The 14,509-nt window shown below is 40.3% G+C and overlaps 1 protein-coding gene across 1 annotated transcript in view; it reads right to left on the bottom strand.

Annotated features, from left to right (window-relative positions):
- The window catches only part of cyldl (cylindromatosis (turban tumor syndrome), like), a 72,540-nt gene that overhangs the window by 11,933 nt on the left and 46,098 nt on the right, over positions 1–14,509 (bottom strand). The window contains exons 11-14 of the mRNA XM_057842039.1: positions 12,288–12,420; positions 4,779–4,887; positions 4,582–4,700; positions 1,108–1,312 (exon numbers count right to left, since the gene is read on the bottom strand). Coding sequence (XP_057698022.1) covers positions 1,108–1,312; positions 4,582–4,700; positions 4,779–4,887; positions 12,288–12,420 — 566 coding nt within the window. The remainder of the gene's footprint in view (positions 1–1,107; positions 1,313–4,581; positions 4,701–4,778; positions 4,888–12,287; positions 12,421–14,509) is intronic.

Raw genomic sequence — 14,509 nt, 5'->3', positions numbered from 1 at the left:
AATTGGCTAAGAAGGACCTCTACTGTAACTGTAACTGTAACTTTAATTCTATTCTTCACGCTATTTCTTGTTTTTTTTTTATTATGCACAACTCTGATTTTATGTTTACTGTGCAATACTCTACTTGTAACATGTGTTTGTTACATTTTTTGATGCTTTTTTATGCATTATAAAAGATTTACAGTACAGACCAAAAGTTTGGACACACCTTATTCAATGCAACGCAAATGAAGGTCCAACCCTATTCATAAAGCAATAAATTTCACTAATCAACCCTGAAAAGGCATACCTGTGAAGTCAAAAACCATTTTAGGTGACTCCCTCATGAAGCTCATCATGAGAATGGCAAGAGTGTGCAAAAAAGTAATCAGAGCAAAGAGTGGCTACATTGAAGATATAGGAATATTATTCATGTTTTTAGTTATTTCACCTATTTGGCTAAGTACATAATTCCACACGTGTTCATTCATACTTTTATTACCTTGAGTGAGAATTAACAATGTAAATAGTTATGAAAATAAAGAAAACTCATGAATGTCTAAACTTTTGACCTGTACTATATGTCTGAATTTTGGGTGGCTTGGAACGGATAAGGGTACTTACATGGAAAACGCTTCTCTACCTACAGAGTTTTCAAGTTACGAAACTACTAACAGAACCAATTGATTTTTTAAGTAGAGGTACCACTGTAATGAAAATAAAGAAAAAAAGTAAGAAAACAAATGAGCGTCGTTAAGAACATGCTTTTTACTCGTGCTTTACCCAAACCTCTTATCTCCCACACTCTTATGTTGTCTTCCCTTTTTCTAATGGCACGCTACAGTACCTCCTCGACCAATGAGATGAGCGGAAGTGTCATTGTTCTGTCAGCTCACTGGTCAGAAAACAAGAGAGGCGATGGAATGCGTTCCTCTACATATTCTTGAAAAGTACAATACCAGTATTCGTTCATTCTACAAATAAAAGACTATTTTCGTGATAACACGGGACAAAGCTTGTAAGCTTAATACAGGACGCGTACTTTTGTTTCTGAATACCAGATGATTGTGTTTTTCAAGGGACAGTTGGCAACCCTAGTCACAGCACGTTGCATGTGTAAGTACTCACCTTCTCTGTCTGCCATGCTGTCAAAAAAGATCCAGTCGTGACTGTTGGGTCCGTATTTGAGGAAAGAGACATAGTGGCTCGTCTCTATGCAGAGAACGGCAAACAGCTTCATTTCATTCGTCAGTGGTACTCCTTGAACTGTGCAACCTTTGGGGATGTCGAGAGCTGCTGGCTGGTGGGTGCGCCGCTGAGGATGGTGATGAACCTGAAATATAGTAGATTTTTAAAAAAAATTAATAATACTAGATCAATTACTTTCAAAACTGAACACAGTATGTCTAAAGGTGGATCACCATTTCAGTCTCCAAACAAACAAAGAGGAAGGTCGAGTAGCCATAAAATTAATACAAGACTCACATTACCTTAAAATACAGTATTTTTTGCATTATAAGGAGCACCGCATTATAAAGTGCACCTTCAATGAATGGCTTATTTTAAAATGTTTTTCATATCTAAGGCGCATGAAAAAGATGCGCTCAGAGTTGCTCAATATTGATTATCATAGAAGGCGCACTGTTGGCTTTTGAGTAAATTTTAGGCTTTTAGGTGCGCCTTATAGTGCAAAAATACGATAATATCACTCCACAAATCAGGCCTTTTATTTGCTGGTGTAAGGATGGGTATTCTGTAAAATGGAAACATACAAAAGTAGGGGAAGTGGCTATTGAGGTGTGAAATTTGAAAGAAAGTTGTTTGAGACAACCAAAAACACAATGGATATATGGAAAACTATTTTTGACGCTATGATTTGGAAAAGGAAATGAAAAAAAACTGAGTTGGTTTGTCTTTGATAAAGGATTCACATCAGGATAGAGCAATAGACGATTCAGGCAGTCGGCCAAAATAGGTGTTACAGATTACAGCAATATGCAAAATGTTTGAGGGAGGCCACATGATTCCATTTTAGGGCCTGTTCTGTTTGCACTTTACTTGTTACCTTTAGGAGCAATTATAAAAAAAGCAATGAGAAAATGTAAAGGTATTTGTGAACGTTACAAAGCATTCATGTTTTATCGGATGCGCACATCTCTGTATATTAAAGAAAAATGTTAATAAACAAAATAAATAAGTTCAATAAACTGAGATAAAAAATGGTCGAAATGTGTTAATTGTATGTGCATATCCACTAGTTCCGATTTTTTTTTTTTTTTTTTTTAAATAACTCTTCGGTTAAAGAAAGAGATGTTATCTGGTCAACAACCGTGCTGGAAAGCATGCGGGATGTAGGACAAAAACATATTTTGGTCCTCCCAAAATATAAAAAAATATTTGGACACAATTTGGAACAAATTAAGCAAAATAATGAGATAAGGGATACCAAGAACATATAAGGCACTTAATTTAAGGAACTTAAACAGGTAAAAACGGATGGCACGGCAGCACCTTGGTTAGCCTCACAGTTCTGAGATTGTTGGTTCAGCTCCTGTTGAGCGTCATAGCACCACCATAGACTTCATAATGATATTGACGGGTCAGATTCTGCCTTCACTGCGCCACGCCTTCAAGTAGCGGGCCATCCCACAATCCGCTTCAGTTATTTGCAGTCAGTTGCAGCGACACATGGAGCGATGCAACGCCGGATTTATGTTGAAAAAGTACGAAAGCCGTACCGCATACAAACAGGAAGGATTCAAGAATTGAAGTTAATTATTATATTTTTCGTTTTTTCACAAGAATTTTCAACGTAAAAAGCTCTTTGTTGTAAGGCTGGCGTCACATTGCCTAAAAGACACGCATCATTCTTCATTTTTACGTAAAATAAATGCTAACTGTCCGCCGATCAACAGTTGCTAACGTCATTAATATTAATGAGCAAAAGTGACGTGTTGCTTGCGGTACGCCATTGAGTGATTCCATATTTGGTTCCTCTGCTTGGTCTGTAAAAGAAATATTTACTGACTAACACAATTTATCCCCTTGATTTCTTTTAGTTATTCTAAAATCAAAATAGTCGGCATTTGAATAACTAAGGGCGCTTTCACACTAGCACTGTTGGTCTGTTTTAAAATGACAGCAGTTGTTTTTCTCAGATAGTCCGCTTCATTTTGTAAATGTGAACGCACAAAAATCGTGGGCCTCCACACTTTCATAAAGGGTGTCATTTTAAAACTATTCTCAGTGTAGAATCTGTATTCCAAAGTATGTGAGATTAATTCCAGAAATCGTTATCTATAAGTTGAACATGATGTGCTTTTATTTTGAAATGTTCACCGGACGTACGTTCGCTATGCCGCTAACCGTAAGCTTTACACTCTGCAAAAAAGTGCACTTTTCGTCATGGCATGTGGTGTCAATAATAGATTTTTTTTTTTCGTTTTTTCATTCACAAATGCTGTTAACCAGCGATTTGTCACCTTTTAACCGCAAGTTTGCGTTTTGGTGAAGACAATGTTTTATAGCAGGCCAAAGTGGTTAGTAGGTTGTGTTTTTTCCCCATTAGCCTCAATGTAACAATGCTAACGTTTACAGTGTTTAATATAGATTTGTTTCCTTATCTTGCAAGTCTGAACTTTAATTGTAGGGGGTGTTGATGACCATAAACATCTGTCAAAGGAACTGAAGTCTCATATGCCATCAACACCCACGTGTACACGCACGCATAAATGTATGGATGCATGCACGCGGCGATAAAACGCAGCCGTGAAAATTACCACCCTCATTCTTATTTACCGTGCGATAAATGGACTCATTGCATATCGCAACAGGCTTAGCAACTTCAGTAAAAAAGTTCGTTAGTTAGATGGACTTACGATCTGTCAGCTTATTGTCTCCTGTCGTCTTCCAAAATTACAACTGGGTCACAGCACTTTAGGTGTTCATTCACGGCCGACGTGCATCCTGGTATGCTTGGCATTGAAGAGACAGAACACAACAGTGTACCCTCCTTTTGTTGAAATATGTCAATGTTTTGGGCACTCTTGTGCAATTTTTTGGCTTGGTGCCGCTTTCCCCGCTTGCATACCGAGCGTCCGCCATTCTCAACTTTCCACGCATATATTTTCTAACCCTTCATTAACCGTCGACGGGATGTGACTAGTCGGGACAGCACTAGTGTGCTTATGCTACATTACGTGCAGCTGCTATGGAGTAGCTCTCCAACCGGACCCTGGTCCTCTTGGTCTAGTGTGAAAGCGCCCTAAGTGTTATGTTATGTCTATGGTCTGCTTTTTTTCCTACACAACAAAACAAATGAGTTAAAATCCACCGAGATTGGTGATTCAATCATTTCTACCCGGAGTTGTACACACGGTTAAACTGCCGCTTATGACAGGAACGGATAAACTATTCCTCAAAGGAACCTTGTCACCAATCTGGTGTCTTACAAGAGTAATAAATTGATTGCAGTCTGGTGCTGTTGGTTAAATTGTCTGTGTTGGATTGGTTGGAACAAAACCTGGACCCACTGCAGTCCTTGAGGAACGGTTTTCCCTCCCTGGTTTACATAAAACCAAATTTCCAAGTAGCAATACAAACCTGAGTGGAGCAAGTCTTGCAGAATATTTTGCATCCTGTCTGGCTGAAAACAGGCTCTTCAAAACAATCACTGCACTCTTCTTGAGCCGGGGTTCCACAAAGTATGCACACCTGAGGAACTGAAACAAGCCACGACATATTGCACTCAATAAATTTAAAGATTGGTTGTTAGATTTGTTTATACAGTATGTGTTTACCTCCAGAGAGGACATGAGTTAAGTCTAGATCCAAGGATGGAATGATTTTATCAAACATCTTGAATTTCTTCCCAAAGCGAGGCATCTGAAGAATGAGGCAGTAAGGCACCTGAAATCATTCATACAGTATGTGTCACACAGGGACACAAAACTCATAAAATTCAATTCGAAATTTGTATTTCACAATGCAGTTCAGCACATCTATCTGTAGGTTGGTGAAGAAATACTGAGAATTACAAACAGACAAAATTGTTGGCTCGCTTCAGTTAATAAAAGACTACACCATTTTGGCCAATCCAAATTTATAATAATAACAATATTATAATAATATAATAATATTATTACAATTTAAAAAAAAAAAAAAAAAGAAGCTATATCCAGGGAGTTCTGTGCGTCATCAATCGTCTCTGATTGGGTATGAATTTCGAGGGAATACCCAAATTTCCAGTCTTTTCTGAATGCCAAGAACTTCCCTTACTGCTGCTTTTCTTATTTACCGTATTGGCCCGAATATAAGACGGTGTTTTTTGCATTGAAATAAGACATAAAAAGAGGGGGTCGTCTTATATTCGTGGTCTAGACGTTATATCCATTCACGACGCTATATGGCACCAGATATCATTGAAGCGATGTTCTGTCATGACAGATCTCAGCTACTCTCAAGTTTAACCAGTTTGCATATTTTACTGCAATGTTTTTCCTTATTCAGATTTGTTTCAAGACTCCAGTTACAGTTTGATTTCACTTTGATGGTTAATGCAGGTATTCAATTTTGTTGTTTTATCACAATAGATTGGTTTATTTACATTTCAAAAACCAGAAGCCATTAATTTACGAATGTGATTGCACTTTAGTTTACATATTTAAATGTTCAGATATTAAGATTTGAATGAGACAAAATAACATGCTTTTCCTCTCAAATATATTGTTGTAATCATTTGTTTCAGACGTACTGTAATAATTTTCTGTATAAAAATTAATTTGGTGTTCAAAAAGTTTTTTTCAAACTTCAGTCTTGAAAAAGAGGGGGTCGTCTTATAATTAGGGCCGTCTTATATTCTGGCCAATACGGTATTTCCTGGAAATACTGCTGATAGATATCACAAAGTATGTGCTGATCGCACACTGGTAAAATGATACGCTTCTCCATGTCAACAAAGTATGGCATGTGGATGTCAATTTCCGGGTTGGCCAGAGTCCTCACAGGTGTTTTGTTGATCAGTGAATCTGTTGCCGATTGTTTATTGTGCCAGGCGTGCACGAGCGCAAAATTTCACGTGCACGAACATCATGTGTCACTTCGCCGCAAGAGGGTTGGCGATTTTGCCCTCCGTGCTTTGCCATAGAAAATGTATTGAACGCGAGCGACTTCGCCTCCTGTGTGTCTTGCCCTTAAGTCAGATTTCACTGTTAAAATTGAAATTTAAATAAATTTACATTATTTGTTTTCAATGATCCCCTTTAAACTCACTCAAAAATGCTTTCAAGACCTAGATTCAGCCGTCACAAAATTCTACTTTAAGAACTAGAAGAAAAGAATTAGCCTCTCCAATGGCCCTGGGGCGGCCCCCGCAGCGCATTTCCACACGTCTGATGGGATTCATGCTTGACTGGGTGTAATTAGACACACTCAAGTAGAGGAACTATATATGTATATAAATGTATATATATATATATATATATATATATATATTAGGGCTGTCAAACGATTAAAATTTTTAATCGAGTTAATTACAGCTTAAAAATGTATTAATTGTAATTAATCGCAATTAATCGCAATTCAAACCATCTATAAAATATGCCAAATTTTTCTGTAAATTATATATATATTCTGTAAAATAAATTGTTGGAATGGAAAGATAAGACACAAGATGGATATATACATTCAACATACGGTACAAAAGGACTGTAGTGGGCATTTCACTCTACTGTCATTTAAATCTGTCTATGCTGTCCTCACTCCGAAGCGTCTACTTTTTCCAAAGCTAGACAGCTAGTGAACGACGCCTTAATAATTAGACTTCTTCCTTTTTCATCTGATGTATTAATAAAATGGCCTCAAACCATTGTCCTCTTTAGACCGTTGTAAAACTACAAAAAAAAGTACACAAGCATTGCATTAGCAACAACGTTAGCTTAGCACGCTATACAGGTTCACTAAACATAAACAAAAAGCGTCTCATACAAAAATATAACATTTCGCTTACTAACATAATATGTACATTCTTTACAACAACCATACTTACGGACAAATCTTGTCCAAGGATCATATAAGCACAACATTATCAGCCCGAGACGTCGTGCAGCCATAATGAACTGGAAAGAAAACAATAAACCATGTCGCAAAGCGACCACAAGAGTTCGCTGTTGGACAGCACAAAAAGTCTCTCTGTAAAACTTACCAAAAGGCAGAATACTTTCTGAGCGGGACATGTGCGTTAATTGCGTCAAATATTTTAATGTGATTAATTAAAAAAATTAATTACCGCGCGTTAACGCGATAATTTTGACAGCCCTAATATATATATATATATATATATATATATATATATATATATATATATATATATATATATATATATATATATATATATATATATATATATATATACTGTAAATGTATATACAGTGGGGATATCAAGTATTTGTATTTGTTACACTGCGGGATTTGCTGGTTTTCCCACTTGCAAGCCATGTAGAGGTCTGTAATTTGTATCATAAGTTCTCTTCAACTGTGAGGGACGGAATCTAATACAAAAATCCAGAAAATCACAAAGTATAATTTTTAAATAATAAATTTGTATTTAACTGAATGAAATAAGTATTTGATACATTACCAATTAGCAAATATTTCGGCTCTTAGTTCTTTTTTAAGAATCTCTCCTGTTCTCCACTCATTACCGGAAGTAACTGCTCCTGTTTGAACTTGTTACCTGTATAAAAGACACCTGTTCACATGCTCAAACAAACAAACAAACTCCAACCTCTCCACAATGGCCAAGACACGTCTGAAGTTTGCCACTGACCATCTGGATGATCCAGAGGAGCAATGGGAGAAGGTCATGTGGTCGGATGAGACCAAAATTGAACTTTTTGGTCTAAACTCGGCTCGTCGTGTTTGGAGGATAAAGAAGGATCAGTACAACCCCAAGAACACCATCCCAACCGTGAAACATGGAGGAAGAAATATCATTTTTTGGGGCTGCTTCTCTGCCAATGGTACAGGACGACTGCACCGTATTGAGGGGAGGATGGATGGGGCTATGTATCGCCAGATCTTGGCTGACAACCTCCGTCCTTCAGTGAGAGCCCTGAAGATGGGTCGTGGCTGAGTCTTCCAGCATGACAACAACCCAAAGAACACAGCCAAGGCAACTAAAGAGTGGCTCCGTAAGAAGCATCTTAAGGTCCTGGAGTGGCCTAGCCAGTCACCAGATCTGAACCCGATAGAAAATCTATGGAGGGAGCTGAAAGTCCGTGTTGCCCGGCAGCAGCCCCGAAACCTGAAGGCTCTTGAGAAGATCTGCATGGAGGAGTGGGCCAAAATCCCTGCTGCAGTGTGTGCAAACCTTGTCAAGGACTACAGGAAATGTTTGGTATCTGTAATAGCAAACAAAGGTTTCTGTACCAAATATTAAGTTCGATTTTTGTGATGTATCAAATACTTATTTCATGCAATTAAATGCAAATTTATTATTTAAAAATCATACAACGTGATTTTCTGTTTTTTTGTATTAGATTTCGTCCCTCACAGTTGAAGAGAACTTATGATACAAATTACAGACCTCTACATGTTTTGCATGTGGGAAAACCAGCAAAATCTGCAGTGTATCAATTGGGGTGTAACGGTACACAAAAATCTCGGTTCGGTACGTACCTCAGTTTTGAAGTCACGGTTCGGTTCATTTTCGGTACAGTAAAAAAACAAAATGCAAAATATAAATGTGCTAGTTGTTTATTACACACTTTTGTGCTTTCAACAATTGGAACATTAGCCTATACAAAGCTAGAATTCTGCTCAAAAAGTAGCGGGTATTTAAAGATAATCAGCTTTCTTTCTGAAAGAAAAAAGAAAAAAGAAGTCCTGTGCTAAAGAGAAAAGCAATCCCAATCACAAAGATTTTAACATGTATTTTACAAATGAAATGCCTCAATGAAACATTTTTTTTTCTTATGAACGGTTTCCAAAGCTTTATTGGTGGATTTTCTCAGGTTAAAGCGCCACACAGAAATTAATAAATTTAATTGTGTAAGCAGGATGTGTGTATTAGTCTTATTATTTAATTACAGGTGTTTTAGCCCATTTCAATTTATTTTATTTAAATGGGCTATTATTTATTTGATTATGTGTTTATATTTTACAAATGTGATGTAGTATTCATTTATATTGTATATTTTATGTTGTATAACTTCAGTTACTGTGTGAATATTAGTTCCTACTTGTTTTGTTGTGGTAGTAGGGCTTTGTATTGAACACGGGGCCGTGTTGGTTATCATTATAGTAGAGAAGACAGCTGTAAATCAACAGAGACAAGTCAACTGTGCCCCGATCTACCACTCAAGAGATCTGATGGACTCATAAAGTAGGTTACGATTGCATATTAGTTTGAAAATCAACCGGATCCTCCGTATTATTACACGAGTGACTTCCGGCCCGAGCCTACCTAGTAGTATAGACCCTACTCACGTGACGTCACAGCCACGCCCCCGCGCCATGTTGTCCGTATACTCGTCATGTTAATGCATTAGCGCTTCGTAAATTCCTCCTATTATGGCGTGTTTTTCTGCTCGTTAACATTAATAATCAAAATGGTGAAGTCGTGTGTGGCGGTCGGTTGTAAAAACAGAGAAGATAGACGGAGAGACTTGAAGTTTTACCGTATTCCGAGAGACCCGAAGAGGAGACCGAGATTGACTGCTGCAATTCGACGGGAAAACTGGGCTCCAAACGACTACCACAGATTATGTAGTAGTTATTTTATATCTGGTAAGGTGCATTTAATATATATTTAGAGGGTTTTGGGCTGACAACCACAATTAAGATCATTGCTAGGCTAATCGCCGACAACATACACGTATGTATGTAGTGAGAGTGCTATCGCTAAACCATATAAACATTAAAAGCCCTAGCTCCATTGACAAATGACATGAAATACATTACACTTGACAGTGGATGTTAGCAAGAACAAAAGATTTTGAATTGAAAATTTCGTAACTCACCTTCCGAGTACAAGATTCCTGCCGAATTTTCGTGTACGAGGACCGATCGGTTCACGCGAGGATTGCAAGATCGCGCGAGAATAGCGGGTATTTAATGGTAATAAAACAACAACACTTTGCCTTTCAGACCCCGCGTATTGGCCAGCTTTCTTTTTGAAAGAAAGAAGAAAAAAGAAGTCATGTGCTAAGGCAAAAAGCAATCCCAAATGACAAAGATTTTAACATGTATTTTACAAATTAAATGCCTCAATCATTTTTTTTTTCTTATGAATATTTTTCTAAGCTTTATTGATGTTTTTTCTCAAGTTAAAGCACCACGCAGAAATTAATACATTTAATTGTGTAGCAGGATTTGTGTATTATTTGTATTAATTATAGGTGTTTTAGCTCATTTCAATTTATTTTATTTATATAGTAAGTTACGATTGCATATTATTTTGAAAATCGACCGGATCCACCGTACTTTTACACGAGTGACTTCCGGCCTGCCCGATCCTACCTAGTAGTATTGACGCAGGGGGGCCGCGTCTCGCGTCAAAAAACAAACTCTGCTGTTCTTTTCGCGTGCGTCGCGTTTAACGCTTCTGGGACGCGTCTAAAGGCCGAGTTATACTTCCGCGTCAGACCTACGCCGTCAAGGAAGAATCGAGTTACGACCCTACGCCGTAGCCTGACGCGCACCTCTCGATTTTTCTAACCTTCGCGTCGCGTAGACGCGTTGACGTAGCGAAAACGGACTGTGATTGGTCCGCTCAGACTGTTGTTTCCAGGCGAAAACACCGCCATTGTAGAATAAAATCAAACATTATTTTCTACACGCAAAAATGCACCAAGCCGACGGGAGTATCATCGAAGAGCAAGTCTCGTCAAGAAATTATTATTGTGACTGCCAAATGGCAAGGTCGGCGATCGAAAAAATAAATAAATGGAAGAACCACCGAGACGTGGGTGGTCGGAATCGAGTGGCCACACGAAGCGGTGACACAGTCGGCCAAAAACTGCCAACTTTTTATCACTTTATGTCGTATTTTTGGTTGGTGCACTTCATCATTTACTGTGTACATATGTTTCAAGTATATGAAGAATAAAGCACAGATTTGGTGTCAAAAGAGTTGTTTTGATCTTTAATTTTCAATAACAGACAGTTCACACACACAATACATCATCACTGATTGAGAGTGCCTCGGTGCTTTTTATGATAACCTTAAAATCAAGCCTCCCAACGCAGTTTGGGAAGTTCCCTAGACGCCAGAAATCTGCTATGGCTTCCCACTGGCTGGTTGTAGGACACGGCAAACAAATCAGGCTGGAGGGCTTTGCAGACCTTGAACGCAGTGCTCGACGCCAGTTTGAAGCTAGCCGCCACAGCTAGCTCTCTCCACCCGAGTCTAAAACTCTCTGTGCGGCATCAAAAGTCGGCCAGACCGCCTCGAAACCGTCTTCTGCGTCGCCTGCCCGTCAACATTTGTATGTTCAATATTTATTCAGTGTTGATGAGCAGAATATTTACTTTCAAGAGTTCCATCTTGCATTGTTTATTTTTTCTCCGACTAGCGGAAGTAGTCAACAATCATGCCCCAAAACCGTACAAACATAACGCCACATCCCTCTAGTGGCTTGGCGGTGAATTACAGAGCAACGCGTTCCCTCACCGCAGAACTATCGAATGTCGAATGACGCCGTAGTCGCTACGCCGTCACCGCAACGCGGGAGTATAACTCAGGCTTAACACGCGGACGCACTGCGACTGGTGTGCATTGGCTGATTGACTTTAATGGCCGCGTTTCGAAGCGTAATCGCGGCGAGATCGTTGACGCGACGTTGACGTTTCTAGTGTGTTACCGCCGTAACACCCGCGTTTCACTGCGTTCTCGCGGCGGCCACGTTGTCGCGCCGTTGATGTTTCTGGACTGTCCTACCGTGTTGGTCCTCATCATAGTAGAGAAGACGGAGTAAATATAATCTACACAAAGAAACCGTAACCCGATCGACTCACAGCCTCGAAAAGAAGGGTTATATTACGTCAGAAACTAGTTCGGTACGTGGCCATTCCGAACCGAATATGTCAAAGCCTGATCAGCTCATCACAGGTCGTTCATGTCAGGAAAGCTCGTCAGTTCCACAGTTAAGATGTTGGGTTGGCAGAGAGCCGATTGCGTTAATCAAAAGATGGTTTGAGAGCCATACGTTCCTGATCCCTAATTTAGCAAGTGTTATGGCAAAGTTGTCAACAATGATGTTTAAATGTGTGGAATAAAGGGTGTATACAATACAAGGAGCTTATCTTACCTCTGCTAGTTTGAGTCCTGCACTGTGAAAGGAATGTTCTAGTAACTGTCGCACAGTTGGGAGGACCAGGTTATGGTTCTGCTCCAGGAAAATCTGATAACAGTAACTCTCTTGCACTTTGCCACCAGCTGACCTACATATGACAACAAATATGGTTTGGGAATTAATTTAAAAGAAAAATAAAGGTGCTATGAAATACTACAGCAAGTGACTTTAAAATGATAGCAGACCATATTTTGGACACACATCCATCCAAAAAAGTGACAGAAAAGGCTATGTAATGACATTACATCTTTATTAGTCTTCCTTTCTCAGCTGCATTGGCCCCATCCACTAAAAATCCTCCAAACAGAAAACGATGTCACACCCAGAATTATGCGGGACCAAATAGGACAGTGTATAAGATATAAATACATCTTAAAATAAATACATAAATGTTTTATTGATTAAAATGAGAAATTAATAAATGTCATTACAATACTGGTCAATTTAATATGAAAAAAAAAAACAACATAATTATGTCATCATTAATTCATCATTTCATGGACACGTGCTGCAGCACTTCATGAATTTATTTTATCTGTGAAACTTACCCATCAAAGTCAGTTGGCGGAACTAACACCTGATTGCTTACCCAGCACATCAAATAGAGACGGGTCGATTTTAGATAAACGTTCGGCGCAGAGCCAGTAAACATATTCCAACACAGTAGGTGGCGCTTCTTTACTCGTGTCAAACAAGTGAAGGACGAGTGACAGCAAGTTTCGCTCATAAATTCATGAAGTGCTGCAACAAAGCGCCGAAATGAAGTCAACAACTTCATTAAACTCCTCTGCTTTGCACACTACATGTTCTTGTTCAGCAGGTCCTGCTTCCGCGTCATCGGCAAGGTCTAACATATCTCTAACCAACTCCAGAAAAAGTTGAAGTATATCGTCCGTAACCGCCATGTTTTGAAAGACTTCAGACGACAGCAATCGATTATACTTAGATCAGCGTTAGTCCCGCCCACTAACTTTGATGGATGAAATAAATTGATGAAGTGCTGCAACATGTGTCATGGCTGACACGCCTCTACAACATCGCGTGGACATCGGAGACAGTGCCTCTGGATTGGCAGACCGGGGTGGTGGTCCCTCTTTTCAAAAAGGGGGACCGGAGGGTGTGTTCCAATTATAGAGGGATCACACTCCTCAGCCTCCCCGGTAAAGTCTATTCAGGGGTGCTGGAGAGGAGGGTCCGTCGGGAAGTCGAATCTCGGATTCAGGAGGAGCAGTGTGGTTTTCGTCCCGGCCGTGGAACAGTGGACCAGCTCTACACCCTCGGCAGGGTCCTTGAGGGTGCATGGGAGTTCGCCCAACCAGTCTACATGTGTTTTGTGGATTTGGAGAAGGCGTTCGACCGTGTGCCTAGGGGAGTCCTGTGGAGGGTGCTCCGGGAGTACGGGGTACCGAGCCCCTTAGTAAGGGCTGTTCGGTCCCTGTACGACCGGTGTCAGAGTCTGGTCCGCATTGCCGGCAGTAAGTCGAATTCGTTCCCAGTGAGGATTGGACTCCGCCAAGGCTGCCCTTTGTCACCGATTCTGTTCATAATTTTTATGGACAGAATTTCTAGGCGCAGCCGAAGCGTTGAGGGTGTCCGGTTTGGTGGCCTCAGCATTGCATCTCTGCTTTTTGCAGATGATGTGGTGCTGTTGGCTTCATCAAGCCGTGACCTCCAACTCTCATTGGGGCGGTTCGCAGCCGAGTGTGAAGCAGTTGGGATGAAGATCAGCCCCTCCAAATCCGAGACCATGGTCCTCAGCCGGAAAACGGTGGCATGCCCTCTCCGGGTCGGGGAGGAGATCCTGCCCCAAGTGGAGGAGTTCAAGTATCTTGGGGTCTTGTTCACGAGTGAGGGTAGGAGGGAGCGGGAGATTGACAGGCGGATCGGTGCAGCGTCTGCAGTGATGCGGACTCTGCACCGGTCCGTTGTGGTGAAGAAGGAGCTGAGCCAAAAGGCGAAGCTCTCGATTTACCGGTCGATCTACGTTCCTACCCTCACCTATGGTCACGAGCTGTGGGTCGTGACCGAAAGAACAAGATCCCGGATACAAGCGGCCGAAATGAGTTTCCTCCGCAGGGTGTCCGGGCTCTCCCTTAGAGATAGGGTGAGAAGCTCGGTCATCCGGGAGGGGCTTGGTGTCGAGCCGCTACTCCTCCGCGTTGAGAGGAGCCAGTTGA

The sequence above is a fragment of the Corythoichthys intestinalis genome, chromosome 7 (assembly GCF_030265065.1).
Source record: "Corythoichthys intestinalis isolate RoL2023-P3 chromosome 7, ASM3026506v1, whole genome shotgun sequence".
In the NCBI taxonomy this organism is placed as follows: domain Eukaryota; kingdom Metazoa; phylum Chordata; class Actinopteri; order Syngnathiformes; family Syngnathidae; genus Corythoichthys; species Corythoichthys intestinalis.
Note: the sequence above shows the minus strand (reverse complement) of the source record. Positions and strands in the feature narration are given on the sequence as shown.